The sequence below is a fragment of the Xenopus laevis genome, chromosome 7L (assembly GCF_017654675.1).
Source record: "Xenopus laevis strain J_2021 chromosome 7L, Xenopus_laevis_v10.1, whole genome shotgun sequence".
Taxonomy (NCBI): domain Eukaryota; kingdom Metazoa; phylum Chordata; class Amphibia; order Anura; family Pipidae; genus Xenopus; species Xenopus laevis.
This window is the reverse complement of record NC_054383.1, coordinates 133137973-133161407: the sequence shown is the minus strand read 5'-3', so window position 1 is coordinate 133161407 and position 23435 is coordinate 133137973. Positions and strand designations below refer to the sequence as shown.

General features: G+C 39.4%; 1 protein-coding gene across 3 annotated transcripts; it reads right to left on the bottom strand.

The window, feature by feature from the left end:
* Positions 1-1585: 1585 nt before the first annotated feature.
* Positions 1586-18141, bottom strand: muc5acl.L (mucin 5AC, oligomeric mucus/gel-forming like L homeolog). Of its 3 annotated transcripts, XM_041569792.1 has the most exons (9): positions 18090-18141; positions 17722-17772; positions 10399-11634; positions 9577-9881; positions 7775-8178; positions 3687-5097; positions 3039-3577; positions 2191-2387; positions 1586-1728 (listed from the first exon to the last, which is right to left on the bottom strand). In XM_041569792.1, the coding sequence occupies exons 3-6, from the start codon at positions 10532-10534 to the stop codon at positions 5082-5084; spliced, it is 861 nt and encodes a 286-aa protein (XP_041425726.1). In that variant the 5' UTR covers positions 10535-11634; positions 17722-17772; positions 18090-18141; the 3' UTR covers positions 1586-1728; positions 2191-2387; positions 3039-3577; positions 3687-5081. The 3 variants fall into 3 exon arrangements, with proteins under 3 accessions (XP_041425726.1, XP_041425727.1, XP_041425728.1); XM_041569793.1 differs by lacking the exon at positions 18090-18141 and having other exon boundaries at positions 17722-18012; XM_041569794.1 differs by lacking the exons at positions 9577-9881; positions 10399-11634; positions 17722-17772; positions 18090-18141 and adding an exon at positions 5372-5976 and having other exon boundaries at positions 7775-7910.
* Between the last annotated feature and the right edge of the window lie 5294 nt (positions 18142-23435).

Here is a 23435-nt window from a genome sequence, read left to right as displayed (position 1 = left end):
ACAAGGTCAGAATTGCAGGAATGGGCTGCAGAAAGCACATTTTCTCCGGAGGGCTGGTTAAATGGAACCTTTCCAAATGTTTCATATCGTGATGCACCATAGAAGCTACAAGTGATAAAGTTTGTGCAAACTGGCTTCTCTGGGGTGAAGATGCACTGTAGGTTCTGCAGAGTTTGGACTTTCTGCAGTAGGGAAAAAAATTAATGTCAAATTTTTTTATTACCTCTTATTTTATGTTCTCCACTAATCCGTTTAGGCAAGAGCAGTACTGCAGGCCACTTCCAGAACCTTCCTCTTGTGGTCTGCAGTACTAGCCACCTACTTGGAGTAGCCATCTACTCCAAATGCCATAGATTTCTTGCAATAGATTTTACATTTCGGGTTTCCAATTTTCTGTAGTGGAGTGACAGTCAAAAGGCCACCAGGATGGACAAAGTTAAAGGGTCCCAACCAGAGACTCAAAATCACAAATTTAAGTGTATTGGGCATGATGGGGCTTGCACAGTCAGATTGTTATATGGTACTACATGTACACAATGTAAAAGCAAGGCGATAAGACCAATAGCAGATAATACAGGGCCCAAACAGGAGCTTCAGGAAAGATACTCTACCCCTGCAGTTATTGCTTTAAGTTCCCGGACTGGTTTTGCATCTTCTGGGGCAATAGAATTTATTGCTTTACTGATCTACTTAAATCTAGGGTTGCGGCTCTGATGGCTAAGAGGTTTTTATTCACTTCCCTCTCTGAGGCTTTGCAGCCTCCTCAGTGAGGATCGCAAGAGAATGATCTATAGCAGGGGTCCCCAACTTTTTTTTTAAAAAGGGCTGTGTTTGGCTATTTGGTAGCCCTATGCGGACTGGCAGCCTACAGGGGGGTTCTGTTTGGCAGTACATCTGGTTTTTATTCAACCAAAACATGCCTCCAAGCCAGGAATTCAAAAAGAAGCACCTGCTTTAAGGCCACCAAAGCACAATATCTGAGGCAGTGATTCCCAACCAATGGTTCACAAGCAACATGTTGCTCATCTACCCCTTGGGTGTTGCTCAAAGTGGCTTCAAAGTAGATATTTTTGAATTTCTGGCTTGTAGGCAAGTTTTGGCTGCATAAAAACAAAATGTACTGCCTAATATAGCCTCTTGTAGGCTGCAAAATAGCCAATCACAGCACTTATTTGGCATCCTCAGGAACTTCTTCTCTTGCTTTTGTTGCTCCCCAACTCTTTACAGATGAATGTGTCTGACAGCAAAAAACAAAAAAAAAAAAGGTTGGGGACCCACACTCTTAAGGGGTTGGTGAGAAATATTGCTCACGAGCCACCGGTTGGGAATCACTGCTCAAGTGAACATAAAACTTCTTTGAGGCCACTGAGCAAGGGGGTTGGGTAGCAACATGTTACTCATTAGGGATCGTTGATCTAGTGTGAACTCTACTCTGCCTAATATTTATTCTATAGAGGGGGTTGTTCATTTGGAAAAATAGCCATCCCTAAGATGATCTGACAAATGGTTGGGTTTAGAAACAGGTGGGGATCTGGCCAAGACAGTTTTCCATGGAAGTCACATTTAGACTGAAAAGCCTTCATACCTTTTGGATGGCAGTCATGGACTCCGTCCCAACATCTCACAAATGGTCTCAGACGGGCAGGAAAAGGGCTCACATTGCCACTGGTTAAACCGAGGGCAGGAACAAGTCTGCTGGCAGTCTTCATCAATGCCCACATATCCTTGCTGTAAAATAGTTTGAGCTTTTAAGAGACATTTTGTGTTGTGGCCTATTACCAGGGTGAAATATGGTCAAGAATGCAATGTAACAATAGTTCAAAAGTAACTTTAGCATATTCTAGAGTGACCAATTCTAAGCAATGTTTCAATTGCCCTTCATTTTTAAGATTTACCTATACTTGATATATTGCTACTTTTTATTAATAATCTTTGTATTCAGGCCTCTCCAATTCCAGTCTCTTATTCAAATCAATGCATGGTTGCAAATTCAAATGCATGGATACAAATTCCTTACAATTTACCTTTATTTTATGCATTGGTGCACATGGTTTCTGTTATATTCAGTTTTAGGGCATTTTAATATTGCCAGTCAGGCTTGGCTCGACAGTGCTCTTTGAGATATGATAGGAGCAATTTTACACTGCTAATAATGAAATTGAAATAGCTCTGGATTTACTCTCTGCTTACCGGATAATAGAGGTCCTGCTCATAGCAGCCACAGGCTTCAATGGGTACACACCTACCCCACTCATCATAAAACCCACCGTCACATTGACAGCCCTCTGTGTAACTCCTCTCACAAGGCATGGTTCTTAAAGAATCACATGTTGCACTACAGGGATCCTTACAGAGTCTATAGTTACTGTTTGCTTGACACTTGGCAGCTGGAAAAAGGAGAAGATGTATATGGTCAGAATACAGTTCCCACACAAGTCCTATTTAGCTCCTGTGAATGAAGGTATATCATACCCCATGAGGAACCTCAACACCACACAGCTGCTAATTTAAAGTACAAGCATGGGTGGATCAATAATTTGGGTGCCCAATATGTTCTAAAAGAGTAAACATTTCATTACCTTCAGCCACATTTTATTAAATAAATCGGTCAGATGGTTCCCTGCACTTGGGATTTACCACTGTTTTATCTTTCAACTTCTTTTGAAAGTGTTACATCCAACATGAATTTTCAGAACATTTTATCAAGGCAGGCTTAACACTGTTTAATTGATCACCTCTCATAGCCCCCTTACTATGGTATAGTCCTCTATGAGGAATCTGAAGACATGGACTACCAGCCATGGAAAGTGAGCTCTAATAAAGATCAAATGGAAAGGCTTAATAGAAAGTCAAATCTTCCCACGCTTATTTGTATAAGATCCTCCTTATGACAGGTTTTTTATTTCCTAAGCAATAAAGGTATATTGGCCCTTTAAAGTCAACAATCCACTGATAAGTTTATCTTATAAGGAACGACATGTCAGCTATATAGTGTCAAAACACAAAAACAAAAAAAATTCTGTTTGACAATAACTCACGACAGAAGGACTCATTCTTCCATGGATAGATGGTAGAACCAGTAAGTTGGCAGATCACCACATATCCTTCAATGGTAGAACAAATGTATGCATTAAATCCACCTCCCATAATAAAAATCATGCATTTTTCATAAAATTCTTCTGGAGAAAGATTCTTGATAGGACCTAAATGGACCCTCTGGATCCACAAGAACCACACAATACTTTGCTGCATCGCTTAATTCGGCAATTTCACATGGAAAGTCGTTGCTGAAAACCTGAACCGGTGTATCGCACATTCCTTGTTCTGGGTGGGAGAGCCATCTGGAGAGTGTGCCATTCATATCCTGGCCATCATCTTTGCCATTTAGTTTAGCCTTACCACAAAGGCCACACATTTTCCCAGAGTAATTTGATGGGATTTGAATAGAAAGCAGCGAGGAACTGAGTGTCACAAAAAGGCCGAAGTCTGTACTGATGAGGACCGAAGAGATCTGACTGATGGACATAATTTTACCATTCTCCAAGTCAATCGGGTTGTATTGGGTAATGCCATTAACCTTCAAGAGTGGGGGAGGAGGGAAAAAAAAAACAAACAAACTCACCTATATGGTCAGTTACCACATCACAAATACACAATAACACATTAAAACTCCATTGGTTCCTTACCAGTATGCCCTGGGCCTCAGTGGAAAAGCTTAGCGTGTACCCATACACATTCAACAGAATCTCCTTTAGTTTGTACATTCTAAAGGTATCGTCAAGGTCTCCCCTTACGTGCAACTCAAATTCAGTGGTCAGGTTATCCATCTTGCAAACCTTCGCCATGATGTACGAGCAGTTTACATTTCCATCAAATGTGGTGCCGTCAAAAGAATGGTAATGGAGATTATTAGACACCTAGCAGATAGGGGACTTTGGGGTGGAACAGCCACCAACACCCTGATTCACCTGGCACAGTTGACTAGAGTCACAAGAGTATTCCTTGCACACCATTGTGCCGCTCAGGCACGTGCATTGCTCCGAGCAGTCATCTGTAAGCATGACCGCTCCTGGTTTCAAGTACTGGCCATGAAAGATACAACCACAGTCTTCAGGGAGGACACAGATGTCACCACTCTGGGTATAGCCTGTGTTACAGGAACAGCCTTCCTTACAAGGTAGAGGACAAGGAAGTGGTAATGAGCGGTTACAAGTTTCAGGGCAACTGGATACACACAACTCATATTGAGCATTGACAGGGAAGGAAGGCTCTGAAAGAGGAATAAGTTAATAAAAACTTTTTGTTTTCTTTAAAATTGCTAAATTCTTTAGAAATATTTTGCTTAAAGCTTTTAGAATGCATTTGTAATAGATTATAGAGCTCTGTTAATTGAAGGAAGCTACCACAACCATGGGAACAAATAAAACACATCATATAGAGTGGTCATTTTTGCCTAATTCGAAATCCCAGGTTGTGCCCCCTCCTTAGTCACAAAGGTGCCCCCACTCTAGATATCATCAAAAAAACATTCTATAAAGTTATAAGGCTGCACATGGTCCTTAAGACCATGAAAGTCCAAGAGGCAATTAAGATGTTCCTCCTTACTACAAAACTCTTCGGTTCTCCATGAGTCGACAATTCCCCCTGCTTCTTGGCATGCGGCCACAAAAGTGCTAAGAGATTGGCATAGGGTGGCTTGACTTCCATTGTTCCGGCACATATTCAAGAGACAGTTTTGGAAGTAGCTTTCAGTGTTGATATGTAGACAGCAGTCACGGAAAGGTCCCTGCAAATCTTTTATTATGCCACAGCTGTTAAATGACTGATAGAGTTCCTTCTCCACACCACCACAATCCATGCAGACTCCTACGCAAGAACTACCACAAGATTGAACTTCAGGGACAATGTCCGATGGTGCAGGACACACCCTGTACAGTTCATTGGCATAGGAGACCGGAACTCTCACCACCAGGAAGCCACTGCTGCTATCAAACGAAACAACCAGTCCAATGTAAGTCTGTAGGATGATGGCATTCAGGCCACTTTGGAAGATTTGCCATTTAGTACAAAGGGAAGACTCATCAAGTGTCCATCCACCTGAAGAAAAACACAACACTGGTTTATGCTTTTTACAACCCTACAAATATACATTTCAATAAGTCATTCTTTACCCTACTACCTAAGAATATATATCAAAAACAATGTTGAGATTTGATGGCATTTTTCTCCTTAATTACTTGCTCTATCCATATTAGCACTAAAAACGTGCCACCACTCTTACACAGGCACCAATATGGCTGGCCTTACATAGACTGATAAACAAGAGCTTTTTTTATGGTTGATATATGTATGATGCCTATTTGTTTTACACCTCAACATCTTCTTCCTCATCCTGGCTTATGGTCACGTTTATTCCATAGATTTTAAGAATGGCTGTTTTGGTGTAGCTCAAGTCTCCCTCTTTATGTCTCTTCTCGAAATATAGTTCAAAATACTCTAGCCCAGGATGTGAGGAGCTAAGTCCTGCCAGCTTTGATAAGCAGGATCCTTGGAATTGGTGTTGCTGCCCATCAAAAGCAAGGTAACGCAGGTCTCCAAGTACAAAGCAAGATCGATATGGAGAAGGGTTACATGACCAGGAACCACTGACAAGTTCACATCTAAGGCCAACATCACATCCTTGAGCTGGATGACATTCCACTGTTTCTTCTGATCCAATGCACTGGCATTTTATACTGCAGTCACTGCTGAGGAATTCTGCTCCACTGGGATAATAACCACCGCTCCAACTGCAGCCACATTGGTTGGATGGAACACAAGCTCCCATACTGAGCTGCAGCCCCTCTTTACAGACGCAGGTCTCCAGGCAATAATTGTCATCACATAGAGAGTTGAAATACTCTTGAGAATCCAAACAGACACTGGGATAAGATGATGGGCAGGTTTCATAGTGACTCTGAGGTGGACATTGCAAGTCTGCAAAATTTAATAAAAATCCATCAAATAAATATGCCTATAGTAAAAGTGTACTCAGTAGTAAGTGCCCCAAGTAAGTAGAGGAGGCTAAACTACTTATAGCGTGGTTCACCTTAACTTTGACTTTCAGTATGTAACAGAATGGCCAATTCTAAGCATCTTTTCAATTGGCCTTCATTTGATCGTATTTGCCGGACTTTTTCCAGCTTTCAATTGGGGGTCATCGACTTCCATCTAAAAAATAATTTTTCTCTGTTAGGCTACAAATATGTTATTGTTCCTTTCTATTCAGGCCTCTCCTATTCATATCTCAGTCTCATTCAAATAAATGCAAGGTTGCTAGGGGAATAAATTGCAAACTGGAGAACTGCTGAATAAAAACTAAACTCAAAAACTTCAAAAGAAAATGAAAAACCAAATGCAAATTGTCTCCGAATATAACTCTACTCTAAGGGGCAGCTTTTTCAAAATTCACACTAGAATTTTAATTCTCCAATTCGAATCTAAATTTGAACGTGAGATGCATCACAACTCGACCATGGAAACTGTTCTAATTCAATTTACAAGTCAATGGCAGAAGTCTGACCATTTGAATGTTAATTTCCTTCCGGACAATCAAGTTTTTTCCAGAGGGAAAACTCTCAATTAGAATTTTCGCGTTGGGACTATTCGATCAAATATTAGACATTCAAATTTTTTCTTAAATAACCTCCCATTCAAGTTGTGAGTAAAATAATTTATTAGAGTGAAAAAAAATCACAAATTCAACCTTTGATAAATCTGCCCATAAGTGTTAATTTAAAGATGAACAACTACTTTAAAGCTAGAATTTCCGAGGTAGCATTCTCTTGTGGGAGATCTCTGGTGGGGATAGCCCACCAGTAGTGATGGGCAAATTTATGGCGAATAAATTGGTGAAATTGCAGCAAAAAATTTGCCGGCGTCAACACCGTATGCCTTAATTCCAACACTTAATACGTGTCAAATGTCGCCGCTGTCAATTCTGACGCCCATGAATTGACTGCGGCATCAAAATTCGCGTTTCACAAAACAGAACAAATTCGCCCATCACTACCCACCAGATGCAAAGTCATAACCTGTAAGTGGTTTAGAGGCCCATTAGTATAGGTACTGCTAGGGGACTCTTACACAATGGACAAGCTGAATTCATTTGGGATATTTTATTGCATGGAGGAATTTGTTTCCTAGTAATATTTTAAACATTTCTGTTTCCTTATTGGCAGATAGCACTTTCTGCCTTATGGAGTTAGAAATAGTGCAAATGAGATCACTCATACAGAGCCTAGTTACCAAGATTCTAAAATTTGAGTTTTTGTCCTGCGTTATGAGAAAAAAAATTGCAATGCAAAACATTTTTTGAAGTTTCCTAAAACAGAATGGGATGGGGGTTTTTTTTAAACCATGATTGAGCATGATTTATAGGTATGGGATCAGTTATCCATAAAGCTCCAGATTGGTCATCTTGCATAGACTCCATTTTAATCAAATTAAATTTTTTTTAAAAACTATTTCCCTTTTCTCTGTAATAAATCAGAACCTTGTACTTGATCCCAACTAAGATGGTATACTAGATCCTTATTGGAGGCAGAATAATCCTACAGTGTTTAATGTTGAAATGATTTTTTTAGTAGACCCGAGGCATTGAGATCCATATAACTGAAAGACCCCTTCCCAGGTCACAAGCATTCTGGATAATAGGTTCCATACCCAAATCATCCTTCTAACATCTTGTTTCTAAAATTTTAGAATTTTATTTAATCTTATAAAAAGTACTTACCACATTTCGCGATGGTCTGCCATTTTGTCAGATTGAGGGTTTGGGACATAACTTTTTATGGCAAGCCTGAAATATCGCATGATCACGTAACAGTTTTGAGATACATCAGAGATGTTCCCTCTTCCACATTCCTTTGATGTAATGGGACCAGCAAGGTCACAGAGTTCTTCAATAGCACTTGAAATCCAGCTATGTTCGTTTAACAGCTTCTGGGAATCCGGTTCAGCGCATGCACCAAACACTTTGGTAGAATAACGGTTGTGGAGCTGAAGATGAAGAAGGCCATACACTCCTACGGTCACACGAAGCCCCAATGTAAAGTATATCACAGTGGATAACGCATGTTTAATTCTTAGATGCCCATGAAACAAAGTTGCTGGCGTGTACATCAGTTCTCCGTTCAGCTAAAAAAATAAATAATATTAGTTCATTAAAAATGAAAAACATCAAATGGGAAGAAAATTAGCAATGTTATGTAGAGGATTTAATAGAAGTGAAATTTATATGGAACAAGGGCTTTTGTTAATTTTTTTTAAAATCTTAACGTTAAAACGACAAGACTTTTTGACATGTATTTGTTTTAATTTAAATGAAAAATGCGAGAAGACCTCCAAAACGCCAACGTTTCTCCACTTCTATACCATGATCTGTACACTCTATACCAGGGGGTTCCCAACCTTTTGTTACCCGTGAGCCACATTCTAAACAGAGTTGGGGAGCAGCACAGGCATGCAAAAATTTCCTGGCGAGCCAAATAAGGGCTGTGATTGGCTATTTGGTAGCCCCTATGTGGACTGGCCTTTAAGTAGGGATTTTCCTCGGTTAGACTAGCTTGGACAACCCACCACCTCATAGGTTGCTACTGAACTCAAACCTTTTTAAAATTTACAAATGCACAACATTGTATTTAATTCAATTGAAGTGTTTAATTCAATTGAAGTGCAATTTCAGTTTATCTTATCCTCTGTAGACTGTTTTAACTATGGTCTATTCAAACCAAAATCATTTTAATCTTGTTACACACAGAAGATCTGTTCAAAGAGGTCACCAATGCAGCAGACCTTTGCCAGCATTTTGGACCAACATTTTGATGACCATCAAGTCTTTGTGGACCTTCCAAGAGCAGTGCAAACAACCCAATGTGGAGGGTTGCCAATAGGATTTTTTATAGCCAGCCTGAAAGATGTATGACCAACCAATTAGATTTAATTTAAAACAGGAGGTATTGGAAGTGTGCAATCAGCAGCTGGTGCTGGCTCATATTGCCATGGTTTCTCTATCTGACTGCACTCTTCCTCATCACCTGTCATAGCTCTCCAGTGGGGAAATAATCCCCTAACAAATGGCCAGAAAGGGTCTTACAAATAGCTTTTCCCCAACAGTCTATAGTTGGCCAAACAGCAAACAAATCGCCGCAACAGCCCCCTAGATTTGACTAAAGAAAATAAATTTATTCCATTAGTCATTACCCTGCACAGTTTTGCAGAATTATTTGAAGATATACAATTCTCCTTTAAATACATTTTCATGACATTGCCCAAAAAGCCCTACAGTGATATTTTTATTCTAGCATTAATGCAGGAGTTTTGAATGTACAAAGTGTGAACATGTCAAAGGAGAACTAAATTCCCCTAAAGAGAAAGTCCCCATCCACTACCCTCCATTGTCCCCACTCCCGGTTTCATGGGCACCATCGTTAGATCCTCTTCTTACGCCCACTAGGAGTTTCTAATGCTATCATAACGAGATTGGGAATTCTGTATTCCAACTGCAACAGCACTTTCATGTTTAGGAAGTGTTACCTTAATTCTGCCAGATAAGTCCTCCGCCACCTCCACTGTCTCTCCATAAGTTTGTAACCTCAAAGAGAATTCTTCTTTTGGGGACCTTTCCACACTAAAGGGCCACTGTTCTCCTTTCATCCCAGGGTAGGCAACCAGCAAACTTGTGCAATCTTCTGCAGGCTGGAATGTATGATGGCCACTGAATATGCGATAATATGTACTGCCCCAGACCATGCAGGTTTGGTACTCAGTATAGCAAGTGGACTCTTGTACTAGTGGGCAGAGGTCATCCTCACAGTCCTCATCCTTGCATGATTGGAGCACTAGACCGATGCAAGAGAAAGACATTGATCAAAAATTAATTTAACGTGTGATGTCAGTTGGTGCAATTCCACATGGATTATGCGTAACCCTTACACTGTACATGATGTTACCATTATTCATTCTTAGAATCCGTGGCATAACTACATTGGCAATGGGCCCAACAGCAGTCACTTTAGACCTCCCTAAAATGTCACTTTTGCTCATCAGTTACTCCCCCATTGTGCTCCCTATATCTCCCAGGCCACCCAACAGCTGCATAGGCTGAATCAGCTGCGTAACTATAGAGTAAGCTGATCCCACAGTCAAGGGGGAATCCCAGACCATCACCGTGCCCCTCCAAAGGCCCGGCACCAACAAGTTATGCCGCTGGTCTTAAAACCTTTTACATAATACTGTAACATAAATCAGTCACAATACAAGAACTTTTTACTTTAAGAGAACATTCACAGTGCCTTATAGGATAAATCTCACTTTGTCACCTGCACTCCTATTATCCAATACTGTAAATAAACTTACCTTTTGCCAGACATATTCCTGGTACTCCAAATGCACTCATTTCTTTCCTGCCAATAGTGTACAGACCAAACGCCATATCAGGATGAGAAATTATATTGCATCCAGTTGTATTTAGAGACATTAGGCCCCAGAGCATGTCGGTGCCATGGAGATGATATGGAGACCAGTTGATATGTGGCAAGTCCTCATTATTATACTGTAGCCCTGTTGTGCTGCCATGTCACAATAACAACATTACAATGCTACTGTAGCCAGGCATTGAAAACAGGTAGTAGGCAGTACAAAAATCTTCAGCAGACATGACATTGATCAGAAACACACCCAAGCCGGTGGAGTCATTAGACCCACCATATCCATATAAGGAGACCATTATCTGAGCAGTGCTCGATATTTCCACTGATGCAAACCAGTCCATTGAAAGCTTTTCCACATACCCAGGAAGCAGGTTCTTAGTGAGGAGGAAGCTACTATTTCTTATTTCTAGCACAGTTGGGGAGGCTGTCATTATATAGAGCATGTTGGAGGTTGTGTTACATGCAACTGGTGGAACCACAAAATTAAACCCACATGAAGTCACCGGATGGAGTTGTAGGCATACGTGGTTGCAATGGATCAATTCTTGAGCACAACTGTGACCCAAGAAGACTCCGACATGCTCCTGTGCCACTAAATGGGTCCCTGATAAACTCTCATTGCTTTGAAGCTGTACAGATTCCCATGGGCCAAGTAGTATACCAAGTTGCTCTCCAGGACTGTTGTACATCATATCCTCAAACTGCACGTATCCCTCAAGCTCAACCTTTATATGATTCATAATGGGGCCATTTACGATTGCTATCTCAGGAAATGTATTTTCAGGCCCACGGTCAGGTGTGACCATATATTATTCAGATCCCCAGTCCGTAACTGGGTAAACAAGGAAGATGCTGGTGGAAGACGGCTTCTCATTTACTGCCGATACAGAAATATCCTTGCTGGAGGAGATACGGATGGTCATGTTTGACCTTGAACATTGAAGGATCTCAACAGCTGCTGGTAGTTCCACCTCTGCATTAGAAGCTGATGTTAGGGAGATGACTTTCTGAAAGCTTCCATTTGGAAGCCAGATTTTGACTTGAGTTTCAGAGAAGAAGCCAGTTAGGAAGACTTCGAGATGGGGCATGTTGGTTTTAGGAAGGAAGTTTTGCATGAAGACCAACGCAAACTCCTTACCAATGGGATCAGCAACACCAAGACCTTGAAGAAAAATGAAATGTTAACTTGCATACACACATACAGTATAAATACAGATGGTAGACCTGAAGGCAGTGGCTCAGTAGTTCCATCAACTCCATGGCCAAGTTAAAAAGTCTCCCTGAGCCGCATTACTTCTCTACTCTGATGGATTAGAAATGAAGGTACAGAGATATCAATATATATCTTGAACTATAGATGCCACCACCATTAGTGCTGAAAGGCTTTAAAGAATAATTCAGCAAATTCGGTTGCTTTAGGTTCCCACTTTAAAAACCATCAGCACCGCTTGTCCCAAAGCAACTAATCAGATTTTACAGGGACCTGCCAACTGCGGTCATAAAAGAAAATATCCGATTAGTTGCAATAGGCGGCTATTGACAAAATTTAGTTAATGATAATCCCCAATTTTTCTCCCAAACTCAGTTTATCATAAAAATGTAAGGAAGCAACTCCAGGACACGTAACTGCTCAAGGGACTTAACCCGTGTTTAATGTCAAGCTAACAAAGTACAACATTTCATACCCCTTCGTCAGGTAATGTGTACCACTCACTACAAACCTTAAGGGGCGGATTTATCAAGGGTCGAATTTCGAGGTGATGGGAGTTTAATAAAGAAAAAAAAAAAAAACTCACATCAACTCGAAATTCAAATAAAAAAAAAGACCAAACAAAAAAAAAATATATATTTATTTTTTTTTACTTCGAGTGAATAGGCTGCATTCAATCTTTCGAATTGAATTCGGATTGTAGTCGATTTTAGTCTAATATTTAAAATTTTCAAAGTCCACCAAATGACTCCAAATGGGTTCTAGGCGGTCTCCCATAGGCTAAAACAGCAATTCGGCAAGGTTTTAGTTGGCGAATAGTCGAATTTTAAAGAGACTGTACTGGATAAATTTCAATTTTCTAATTTTCAATTTAAAATACACTAAATTTAACACTAAAATTAGCTCGAAATTCGAATTTTTCAATTCGACCCTTAATAAATCTGATGTGTTGCAATCAAGTATCCATCCCCCCCATTAATTATGTAAATTCAGTGTCTTAAGGTTTAAACAGTCATTTGAATCCTAATGCTCCCATGAAAAAATTAAAAAAACAAAAATATCAAAGTCCAATCAATAGCATGTAGAGAGGATAAGTTGAGCAAGGTTCCTCATGCGGTTAGAAATAAACCACAAATTAAAGCAATTCATATATCAATCAGGACAAGAACTAATCATCAGGCTCAAGTACAACACATAAAGCATTGATAAATAGGGTTAATTCTGAAGAAAACTCTTCAATGTGAGAAGACTAGCCATAGCTTTGCCTTACTAATACTTTCTATCAAACAATTCAGATTAGGTGAATCTGTAAAGGAATAGAATAGAGGAATAGAGGAACATTAGAAATATAATAAAAGAAAATAGTTACAAGTAACAAACGACTAAATTCCTCATTTAACCCTCTTGGTGCTGGTGTTTGTAGCAGCCAAATCCAATAGCTTTCTCGCTGGGCTAATTTTAACCTAAGATCATGGCCAGATGTCATTACTCCCCCCCCACCAATATCTGCATCTTAACTGGAAGTCCTATGACCCTCCTCAAAAATGTTTGTATAAAAGGGTTTGTTTCTTTTCTTTCTTACTGGCCCAGTGTCGGACTGGGATGCCAGGGGCCCACCAGACTATTATAACAAACTATTATACCTCCTCTTCTCACTAAACTTATTTTTTCTCCTAGTGTCCTTTCTCTACATACTAAACTCTTATTATTCTATTATAAAGCATCTTTGTTCCCATAAAGAAATAGGGAATGACCATGAAAAAGGCCAAATAGTTAGAAGCAAGAGGCCAACTCTGTACTGGCCTCACTGGCTTGTTCTTTGGGGGGTGATTTGTAATTTCTGATGGCAGCTCTAGGCTTATTTAATTGCACTCTGTTCCAGCGCTATACTCTGATTTCAAGAAAGTTACTGAGTCAATATATTGGATCAGACTTAAATGTTAAACACAGGGAATAAATCAAAAAGCCCTTAACGCTGCTCACCCATCAAAACTTGCCCTGGACCCGATGCTAAGATTCAATAACCGGTCAAGTTCACTCGGGCTCCCCCATACAGAGTATATTCACTTTAGATGTGGTATAATGTAAGTCTTTAGGCTTATTTAAAGGGATCCTGTCATCAGAAAACATGTTTTTTTCAAAATGCATCAGTTAATAGTGCTACTCCAGCCGAATTCTGCACTGAAATCCATTTCTCAAAAGAACAAACAGATTTTTTTATATTCAATTTTGAAATCTGACATGGGGCTAGACATTTTGTCAATTTCCCAGCTGCCCCCAGTCATGTGACTTGTGCCTGCACTTTAGGAGAGAAATGCTTTCTGGCAGGCTGCTGTTTTTCCTTCTCAATGTAACTGAATGTGTCTCAGTGAGACATGGGTTTTTACTATTGAGTGTTGTTCTTAGATCTACCAGGCAGCTGTTATCTTGTGTTAGGGAGCTGTTATCTGGTTACCTTCCCATTGTTCTGTTAGGCTGCTGGGGGGGAAAAGGGAGGGGTGATATCACTCCAACTTGCAGTACAGCAGTAAAGAGTGATTGAAGTTTATCAGAGCACAAGTCACATGACCAGGGGCAGCTGGGAAATTGACAATATGTCTAGCCCCATGTCAGATTTCAAAATTGAATATAAAAAAATCTGTTTGCTCTTTTGAAAAATGGATTTCAGTGCAGAATTCTGCTGGAGCAGCACTATTAACTGATTCATTTTGAAAAAAAAAATGTTTTTTCCCATGACAGTATCCCTTTAACCGTATTTTGACAGGTCTGCTTGTTTGACCAATATAACCAAGGCCACACGAGCATTTCAGGCAATAAACCACACGGTGAGAATTACAGGTATAAATACCATTGATGGATGAATGTGTGAAAAATTTGCGAAACACGAAGACGAGAAGTCACAAATTTAATCGCCGGCGCTGAATAAATTCGCCCTTCACTAATAAAAACCCTTTACGCGATGAACAACATTCACCTTTGGTAATGTCTGTGCAATGGCCACAGTTAAGAGGAAAAGTGTCCACCTTGTTATTACTTTTACTATTGACCTTTAAGTCCATTTTCTTTTTAATAAACATTTCTTCCACGTTTGTAGGAGAAACCTGGAGGTGAAGTAAAAAGTTTACCAAACTCGGTATCATTGTTTAAAAACTTCCAGTATTTCAAAATTGTCCTCCTTATATACTTTGCTTTAGGATCGTAAGTTGAAAAACGGAATACGTTTCCGTTTACTCGAGACATTCATCTGTTTTTTAAGCAAGTTGGCTCGTGGTATTTTACCAACCTCATCCCGAATTTGTAAGAGTGTTTTCTTATCATAACCCTTTACCACAAATTTGTTCATCATTTTTTCAGACTCATATGCAAATAAATTGTCATTGGATGTCATTGTAACCCGCATTAAGTGGCCTTTTTGGTACAAACCAGGAGCATGAAAACTTTTGGGACACAGAAGATTGTTACAGTCTGTGGGTCTAGTAAAAAGTGATGTTTTAAATCAGAACAATGTATGTCCACTTCAAGAAAGTATATATTAGAGGGGTGATATTCCAGAGTCAATCTCATTGTTATGCACACTATTAAGATAAGTAAGAAATTAAAGTAATTATTCCTTGCAAGCTTTCCACAGGAAAAAAAAGTGCCATCCACATAGTGCATGTAAGTTATAATATACGCAGTGTATTCCAAATGAGAAAAAATAAAGGTGTTTTCAAAAAATAAATCCATATTGATAAGGTATTTCGCCAGTTAAATAATCCGACTATGGGAAAATGGAAAATAATCCTTCAATACAGGATGAAATTAAAATCTCTTAATACTCGGCTGTAATGAAGGGTATAATTATTGAGGATATTTATGTTTTACTATTTCGGGATGAGGAATAGGATCCCTCACATTTATTTTCTACCAAAGATATACAAGTACCTTATTAAACCACCTGGGTGCCCCATAGTAAGTAATATGGGCTCTTTATTGCAGCCTTTGGCAATTTACATAGATATTGCTTTACAGGAAATAACTCCTACTTTTAAAACATTGTGTAAAGGACACAGGATTTTTTTTTATTACAATAGAGGAAATACCAGTACCAACAGATTATCTCCTGTGTTCACTGGACGTGGACGTCTGTGATTTGTTTATTTCTATCCCACATAATGAGGGTATAGAGTGTGTGCCTGAGCCATACCAAGACGCCTACACATCAGATCATGTTTGTGCACATTATTGGAGATGGTACTTAAAGAACTTTTTCTTTTAATAATAATTTCTTTTTGCAAACACAATGTTGTGCCACGGAGTTAACATGTCACCTGTATATACAAATATCATGAATTTCTTTGAAAACCTTTATTTTTTTTCTAATTTGAAATACTCCACCATATTCTAACTTACATGCGCTAGGGCACTTTCCATGGAAAGGAAGCAAGGAAAAATTACTTGAATTTCTTAATTATCTTAAGTGTGCAGAACACTAAAATTGACTCTGGAATATCACCCCTCTAATATACACTTTCTTGACTTGGACATACATTGTTCTGATAAAGGTTTTTATACATCATTTTTTACTAAAACCACAGACCGTAACAATCTTCTGCGTCCCACACATTTTCATGCTCCTGGTTTGTTCTAATGGTTTACCAAAAACCCAATTAATGCGGGTTAGGAGAATGACATCCAATATCAGTTTATGCATAAGAGTCTGAAAAAAATTAACAAATTCACGGTAAAGAGTTATGATAAGAAAACTCTTAAAAATTCGAGATGAGATTGGTAAAAACCAGGAGCCAACTTACTTAAAACAATTAGGGGCACATTTACTTCACTCGAGTGAAGGAATAGAATAAAAAATACTTAGAATTTCGAATGTTTTTTTGGCTACTTCAACTCGAAAGATTCGAACTAAAAATCGGTCGACTATTTGATAGTCGAAGTACTGGCTCTTTAAAAAAAAAACTTCGACCCCCTACTTTGCCACTTAAAACCTACCGAGCATCAATGTTAGCCTATGGGGAAGGTCCCCATAGGCTTTCCTAGGTTTTTTTGATCAAAGGAAAATCGTTCGATCGATGGATTAAAATCCTTCGAATTGTACGGTTCGAAGGATTTTAATGCGGCAAATCCTTCAACTTAGATAGTCGAAGTGGAACGATTTTACTTAGACGGTTGAATATCGAGGGTTAATTAACCCTCGATATTCGACCCTTAATAAATGTGCCCCTCAATGTCTCAAGTAAACAAAACGTATTCAGTTGATTTCAACTTACGGTACTAATGCAAGATATACAAGGAGGACAATTTTGAAATACTGGAAGGTTGTTAAAAAAAATGATAGTAAGTTTGTTAAACTTTTTACTTTACCTTTGGTTTTCTCATACAAAGGTGGAGACATTAAAAAGGACTTAAAGGTCAATAGTAAAAGTAACAACAAAGTGGACATTTTTCCTTGCCTTAACTGTGGCCATTGCACAGACATTACCAAAGGTGACTGTTCATCACATAAAAGTTTTTATACCTGTAATTCTCAGGTCTTTTATTGGCTGACAAATCAAACAAGCAGACCTGTCAAAATACGGTTAAATGAGCATAAAGCTGCCATCAGAAATTACAAACCACCCTCCAAAGAACAAGCCAATGAGGCCAGTTAGAAAGAAGAAACCCTTTTATACAAATATTTTAAAGGACAAGGAAAGGCAAAAAAATAAAATCCCATTTTTACTCTTTAATGAAAAATATATATATACACATCATACATCATACCAACAGTTAATTTAAAAATGAACAGCCCATTCAAACGTATGCTGCAGAGTATGCGTGTAATTAGTAGAGAAGTCCATTTAGAAGACGGCTTGTGTCTGTGCTTTTACATGGGATGCTGGGAATGATAGTTTAACAGCGGAAGGGGAAAATGGTAAAAAAAAAAAAAGCCAAACAATTCTATTTGTGTTGCTATTGAAGTCGTTTCCTTGAGACGGAGCCAATCTGAGACAAGGGCCACATCAATGTCCAAAAATAATACTTAAAAAAAAAAAAAGTACTTACCAGCCAGACAGAGAGAGATAAAGAAGACAGGGCTCCATTTCTCACCCATTTCTGTAAATCAAAGGAAAAGACCTGATATTACTGTGAGCAGAGAAGCAGTTATTACACATGCACAATTCTCCCAGACATTTATTATACCGCCAGGCAAAGGGCGAACCAAGTAACGTTCCCCTAATAAACAGCATGTGGCACGTGTTAAACTCCCATCTCCACTTTACTTCTTATTGTTCAGAGTATAACCTGCCTAGAAAACCTGCATGGACATTTGTTTAGTTTAATAACGACATTCATGATGACGCATAGAAGCAGGTGCAGTCTGCAGCATGAATCTAAAGAAAATGATTAAATAAAACACACAGAACACGCACATATGTTAGAGGAGGGGGAGGCAGAAACAAAGCGACTTTCCCTATCCCACATACGCACTTTATGCTCTTACCAGCAGTGCAGTTAATGAACCCTCCCTTATTGGTTACCTTTATTAACTCCACATAAACCCACCTCCGCCAGGCCTAGATAATTAATTAACCATTTCACTACTGAATGGTTCCTTCAATTAACTGCTATTATGACAAAGACATCAGTCTTTTTTTTTTTTTTCGTGTTCTGCCGCTCCTAGTTTTGGAACGGCAATCTGGTTGCTAGGGTTTAATTGCTATAGCAACCAGGCAGTCGCTTGAAAGCTGGAAGAGAAGCTCTATAGGAAAAGTCCTTAAAGGATAAGTAAACCTTAAAAATAAGTGAATGTAAAACTGATGAGGGCGCTATTCAGGGGGCTATTCTAAGGACTTTTGCAAAGTACATTCATTATTTATTTATAGTACTGTTAATATGTATGAATTTTGTTACAACAGCGCCACCTGCTGGTCATTTTTCCCACCAGTCTGACCACCAAGTAGTCAAGGAAGTTGTCAGGAGAAAGAAAGAGGCTGAAGCTGATTTTGGTTATGAGACAACATTAAAACTGAGTTTAAAAAAAGAAACAAGATGATCGTGGTTACAGCTGCCACAGTTGAAGAGAAAGAGGAGTAGACTTCAGTGACGTCATGTCTGGTAAAAGTTCAACCACTTCTTTTTTTTCTGCTTGACGTTCTCTATTTTATATAGAGTGATATAGGGTAATATATATAATAAAATGCATGAAGTTTGTGCCCGGCCCGAGCTTAAATTTGCTTTCAAACAGGTGACCAGTAAATGCAGCATTTAAAGTTCCCTATAGGTCACGGTTTTGCCTACCTGACTGTCACTCCTCAAACTGACAGTTTCTAATGCTAACGGACTCCTGCTGCACAAATATGGCAGCCCCCTTATAGAGGAACATGGGGCATCAAATGGGTATTGCAAATGCATCTGCCATTTACTTTTAAAGGGGTTGTTCACCTTTAAATGAACTGTTAGTATGATGTAGAGAGGGATATTCTGAGACATTTTGCAATTGGTTTTAATTTTTTTATTATTTGGGGTTTTTGAGTTATTTAGCTTTTTAATCAGCAGCTCCAGTTTGTAATTTCGGCAATCTGGTCACTAGGGTCCAAAGTCCCCTAGCAACCATGCATTGATTAGAACAAGAGACTGGAATATGAAGAGAAGAGAGGCCTGAATAGAAAGAGGAGTAATATAATAAAAAGTAACAATAACAATAAATTTGTAGCCTTACAGAACATTTGGTTTTTAGATGGGGTCAGTGACTTCCATTTGAAAACTGGAAAGAGTCAGAAGAGGAAGGCAAATGGTTCAAACACTATACAAAATGGAAAAGTTGCTTAGAATTGGCCATTTTTTTAACATACTTAAACTAACTTAAAGGTGAACTTTCACTTGGCCAAATGCCAAAATTGACTTTAACTGTATATCAGTCCTTGTCATTCTCCCACGGCCTTTACTGAGTAAAGGTGAGAGCCCTGTGCCTCTGACTCATCATCATCCTCGGAAAGGATCTCCGACCGGCCCGCTCAACTGGACAGACGAGCACAAAAGGAATCCAAGTGTCATTAACTGGATATTCTGTCAAAACTGTCAGTTTATTCTTCTCTTTCAGGTCGGGCCAGTCATTCACTTGTCATTTGTCTGCTCCGAGGGGTTCTACAGAATTTCTGGATGACGCCTGTTTTCAGGAAACTCTGTTGAACTAGTTACTCCCATATATTAATGGGACCCATCGCATCATTTCCCGGAATGTCCTTGGCATAGTATTCTATGTTTAATTTCCACTAAAGCACCAGGAAATGTGTTCCAATGTCCGACATGGATTCCTGGCTAAAGTCTTGGGGGAGTCCCCATTTCTCAAGTGCCCCAGATAAATACAGGGCTCTACTTGGTTGTTGCACTTCAGGGAGAATCTACTGATACTTTTCTTCCTCCTGGGGAGCAGGTGCAATGTTTTGTGACATTTGTACAGTTCCAATAAAAAAAACCGAAATTGAAATATCTGAGAAGGTGACAGAGGCAAACAACAAAGGATATTTTTTAAGAAATAGACTAAAAAATGCTCTTGTATCAAGTGACCGGAAGATCTAATGACTAAGTGCTAGGGGGCTTCTGGGTTTGGTTATGCTGGGACTATGCAAAGCGTAAGAGAATAGCCATTACGTCAGTAGGTATTAGCCCTTTCTACAGTCTCTCTGTTTATTAGAGTGCCAACATATTGCGCAGCGCTGTAAAATGAATGTGTGTATACAAAGAAATCACATGAATTACATACATATACAGAGTTGAATACATAACAACCAGTACCGGCACAAAACAGGAGAAAGGCCCTGTTCAAAAGAGCTTACAATCTAAAGGGGAAGGGAATGAGACACAAGGGGTGGGAGTGGGCAAAATAAAAAAAAAAGTATCAGGTTTTATATAGAAAGCTTATTGTGTGCACATGGGATATGTATGACGCTATCTACTGTTGGGTTTTGACTGGCCTACCAGAGGATCTCCCAGGGGCTCGGGCCATTTGGCACTGAGTAAAGTATGTCAGATTGGTGTGAGAGTGAGCCCAGGGCATCAGGTTCTCTGGTGGGAAACCCAGGCCAATGTTGTCTACTTTCTATTCACCCACCCCAATACAGCAGTCCCAAAACAATTAGTATTGTGAGAGTTGACCGGAAACTCGCAGTGACCCATTGGTTTACTATGGGTTGGGGGGTCGGGTTGAATTTTGCCCAACTATTGAGGTTAGGGTTGGATGCCAGTCAGACTTGGGACGTATGCTCCTCCTCTGCTCCCTCAGTTTCCCTGTCTTGGAACCAGAGGTGAGTACAGAAATAACATACAGGGGGTTATTAACTAAACTCCGAATGCAAAAATCACGAAAAATTTTAGATTTTTTTTTTTAAATCAGACTTTTAAAAAAATCACGAATTATTGGAATTTATTAAACTCCGAGGATGGAAAAGTCTGAATCTCAAAATCTGGCATCTCAGACCTGTTGAGGTTGCATATAAGTCAATGGGAGAAGTCCCAATGATTTTTTGATGTGTGCTGGGTTTCGTGTAATACTCCAAAAAAATCGTGAAAATCTGATGAAAAAATCTGAAAAAATTTAGAAAATCAGATTTTTTACGGCAAATCAAATTTTCAGGAAAAGGTAATAATAAATAAGCGTACAAAACCTGAGCGGATGTATTCGGATTTTGTAGCAGAAAATATTGAGATGAATTCGGACTTTCAAAAATAACCCCCACAGAGTTAGAAGAAGTGGGTATTGGATGCCTGCAGGTCCTAAAATGGCAAACGTTTTCATGTTATGGTCGGGTTCAGTTTTATGGGCTAGAGTCGTGTGCTGGTTAAATGACCCAACAACCTCCAAGCAGTTATTCAGATCTTCACTAATCCCATGTGTATGATGCCTTCATCCATGCTCTTTTGAGGCCATTGTTCAATATATCATTCCCAGAATTGATGCTTACCCTACCTCCAGGTTCCTGTGCCTGTACATACAGCTGGTAATACATTTTGCATATTTCTAAACTATGGATTTAAGTATCTTGTGGCATCTTTCTAATAGCTTCAGCCCTGGAGATTTCCATGAAGATCTGTTTACCATTCAAGACTAGATGATGATGGTGACATCCGGCAACAACAGTCTTGTCTCCGCAAAGTCTGTTATCATATCTTTAAAGAATGGCAATAAATGCTGGGATTGATGATAATCAAGGACATATTTCTACCTGTAAAATATTGTGATATCATCCAGTGTTGGTCTTAAATCTTTCAGATTCACCTCCCATTTAAATGTTAAAAAGTGGTATAATTTGGACATGCCCCTCGTCCAACAGGCCACCCCTTGTCTTAATTTCAGACCTGCAAATTAGGGACTTCTGGCAGACACAGGTTGTAATGGAGCACTGTACTAAGGACAGACAGGTAGTAAGGACCAGGCTGCCTTGAGCCCAATTTCTTATCCAGTTGCAGCTACTTTTTCAGTAGGCACTAAGGGGCAGTAAATGGCCCTGTAAAGTCACACACACATAGATAACAGTGGTACGTCTTTCATTTCCCAGGAACATCTGAGTACTGGGGTGTTTTCTGAACAAATATTTTTAGTGAAGCAGTATTCAGTTGTATGGAATTAAATCAAATGTGAAAAACTAGCTGTGCAAAAATGTGGGTACCCTTGTTATTTTGCTAATTTGAATGAATGTAACTGCTCAATACTGATTACTGGCAATTGATTAGCTTGTTAAGCCTTGAACTTCATAGGCAGGTGTGTCCAATCATGAAAAAAGGTATTTAAGGTGACCAATTGCAAGTTGTGCTTCTGTTTGACTCTCCTCTGAAGAGTGACAGCATGGGATCCTCAAAGCAACTCTCAAAAGATCTGAAAACAAATATTGCTCAGTATCATCGTTTAGAGGAAGGCTACAAAAAACTGTCAGTTTCAACTGTAAGGAATGTAATCAGGAAATGGAAGGCCACAGGCACAGTTGCTGTAAAACCCAGGTCTGGCAGGCCAAGAAAAATACAGGAGCGGCATATGCGGAGGATTGTGAGAATGGTTACAGACAACCCAAAGATCACCTCCAAAGACCTGCAAGAACATTTTGCTGCAGATGGTGTATCTGTACATCGTTCTACAATTCAGCACAATTTGCACAAAGAACATGTGTATGGCAGGGGGATGAGAAAGAAGCCCTTTCTGCACAAACACAAACACAGTCGCTTGTTGTATGCAAAAGCTCATTTAGACAAGACACAGTCATTTTGGAACAAAGTGCTTTGGACTGATGAGACAAAAATTTAGTTATTTGATCATAACAAAAAGTGCTTTGCATGGCGGAAGAAGAACATCACATTTCAAGAAAAACACCTGTTACCTACTGTCACATTTGGTGGAGGTTCCATCATGCTGTGGGACTGTGTGGCTAGTTCAGGGACTGGGGCCCTTGTTAAAGTCCAGGGTCAGATGAATTCAACCCAATATCAACAAATTCTGCACAAAGTTGAAGTTACGCTGCAGGGGTTGGATATTCCAACAAGACGATGACCCTAAACACACTTGGAAATCTACAAATACATTTATGCAGAGGGACAAGTACAATATTCTGGAATGGCCGTCACAGTCCCCCGACTTGAATATCAAGGAAAATCTATGGGATGATTTGAAGCAGACTGTCCATGCTCGGCAGCCATCAAATTTAACTGATCTGGAGAAATTTTGGGGCATGTTTACTAACATTGGAGATAAATATCTGGAGAGTTTTCTGGAGATATTGCTCATGGCA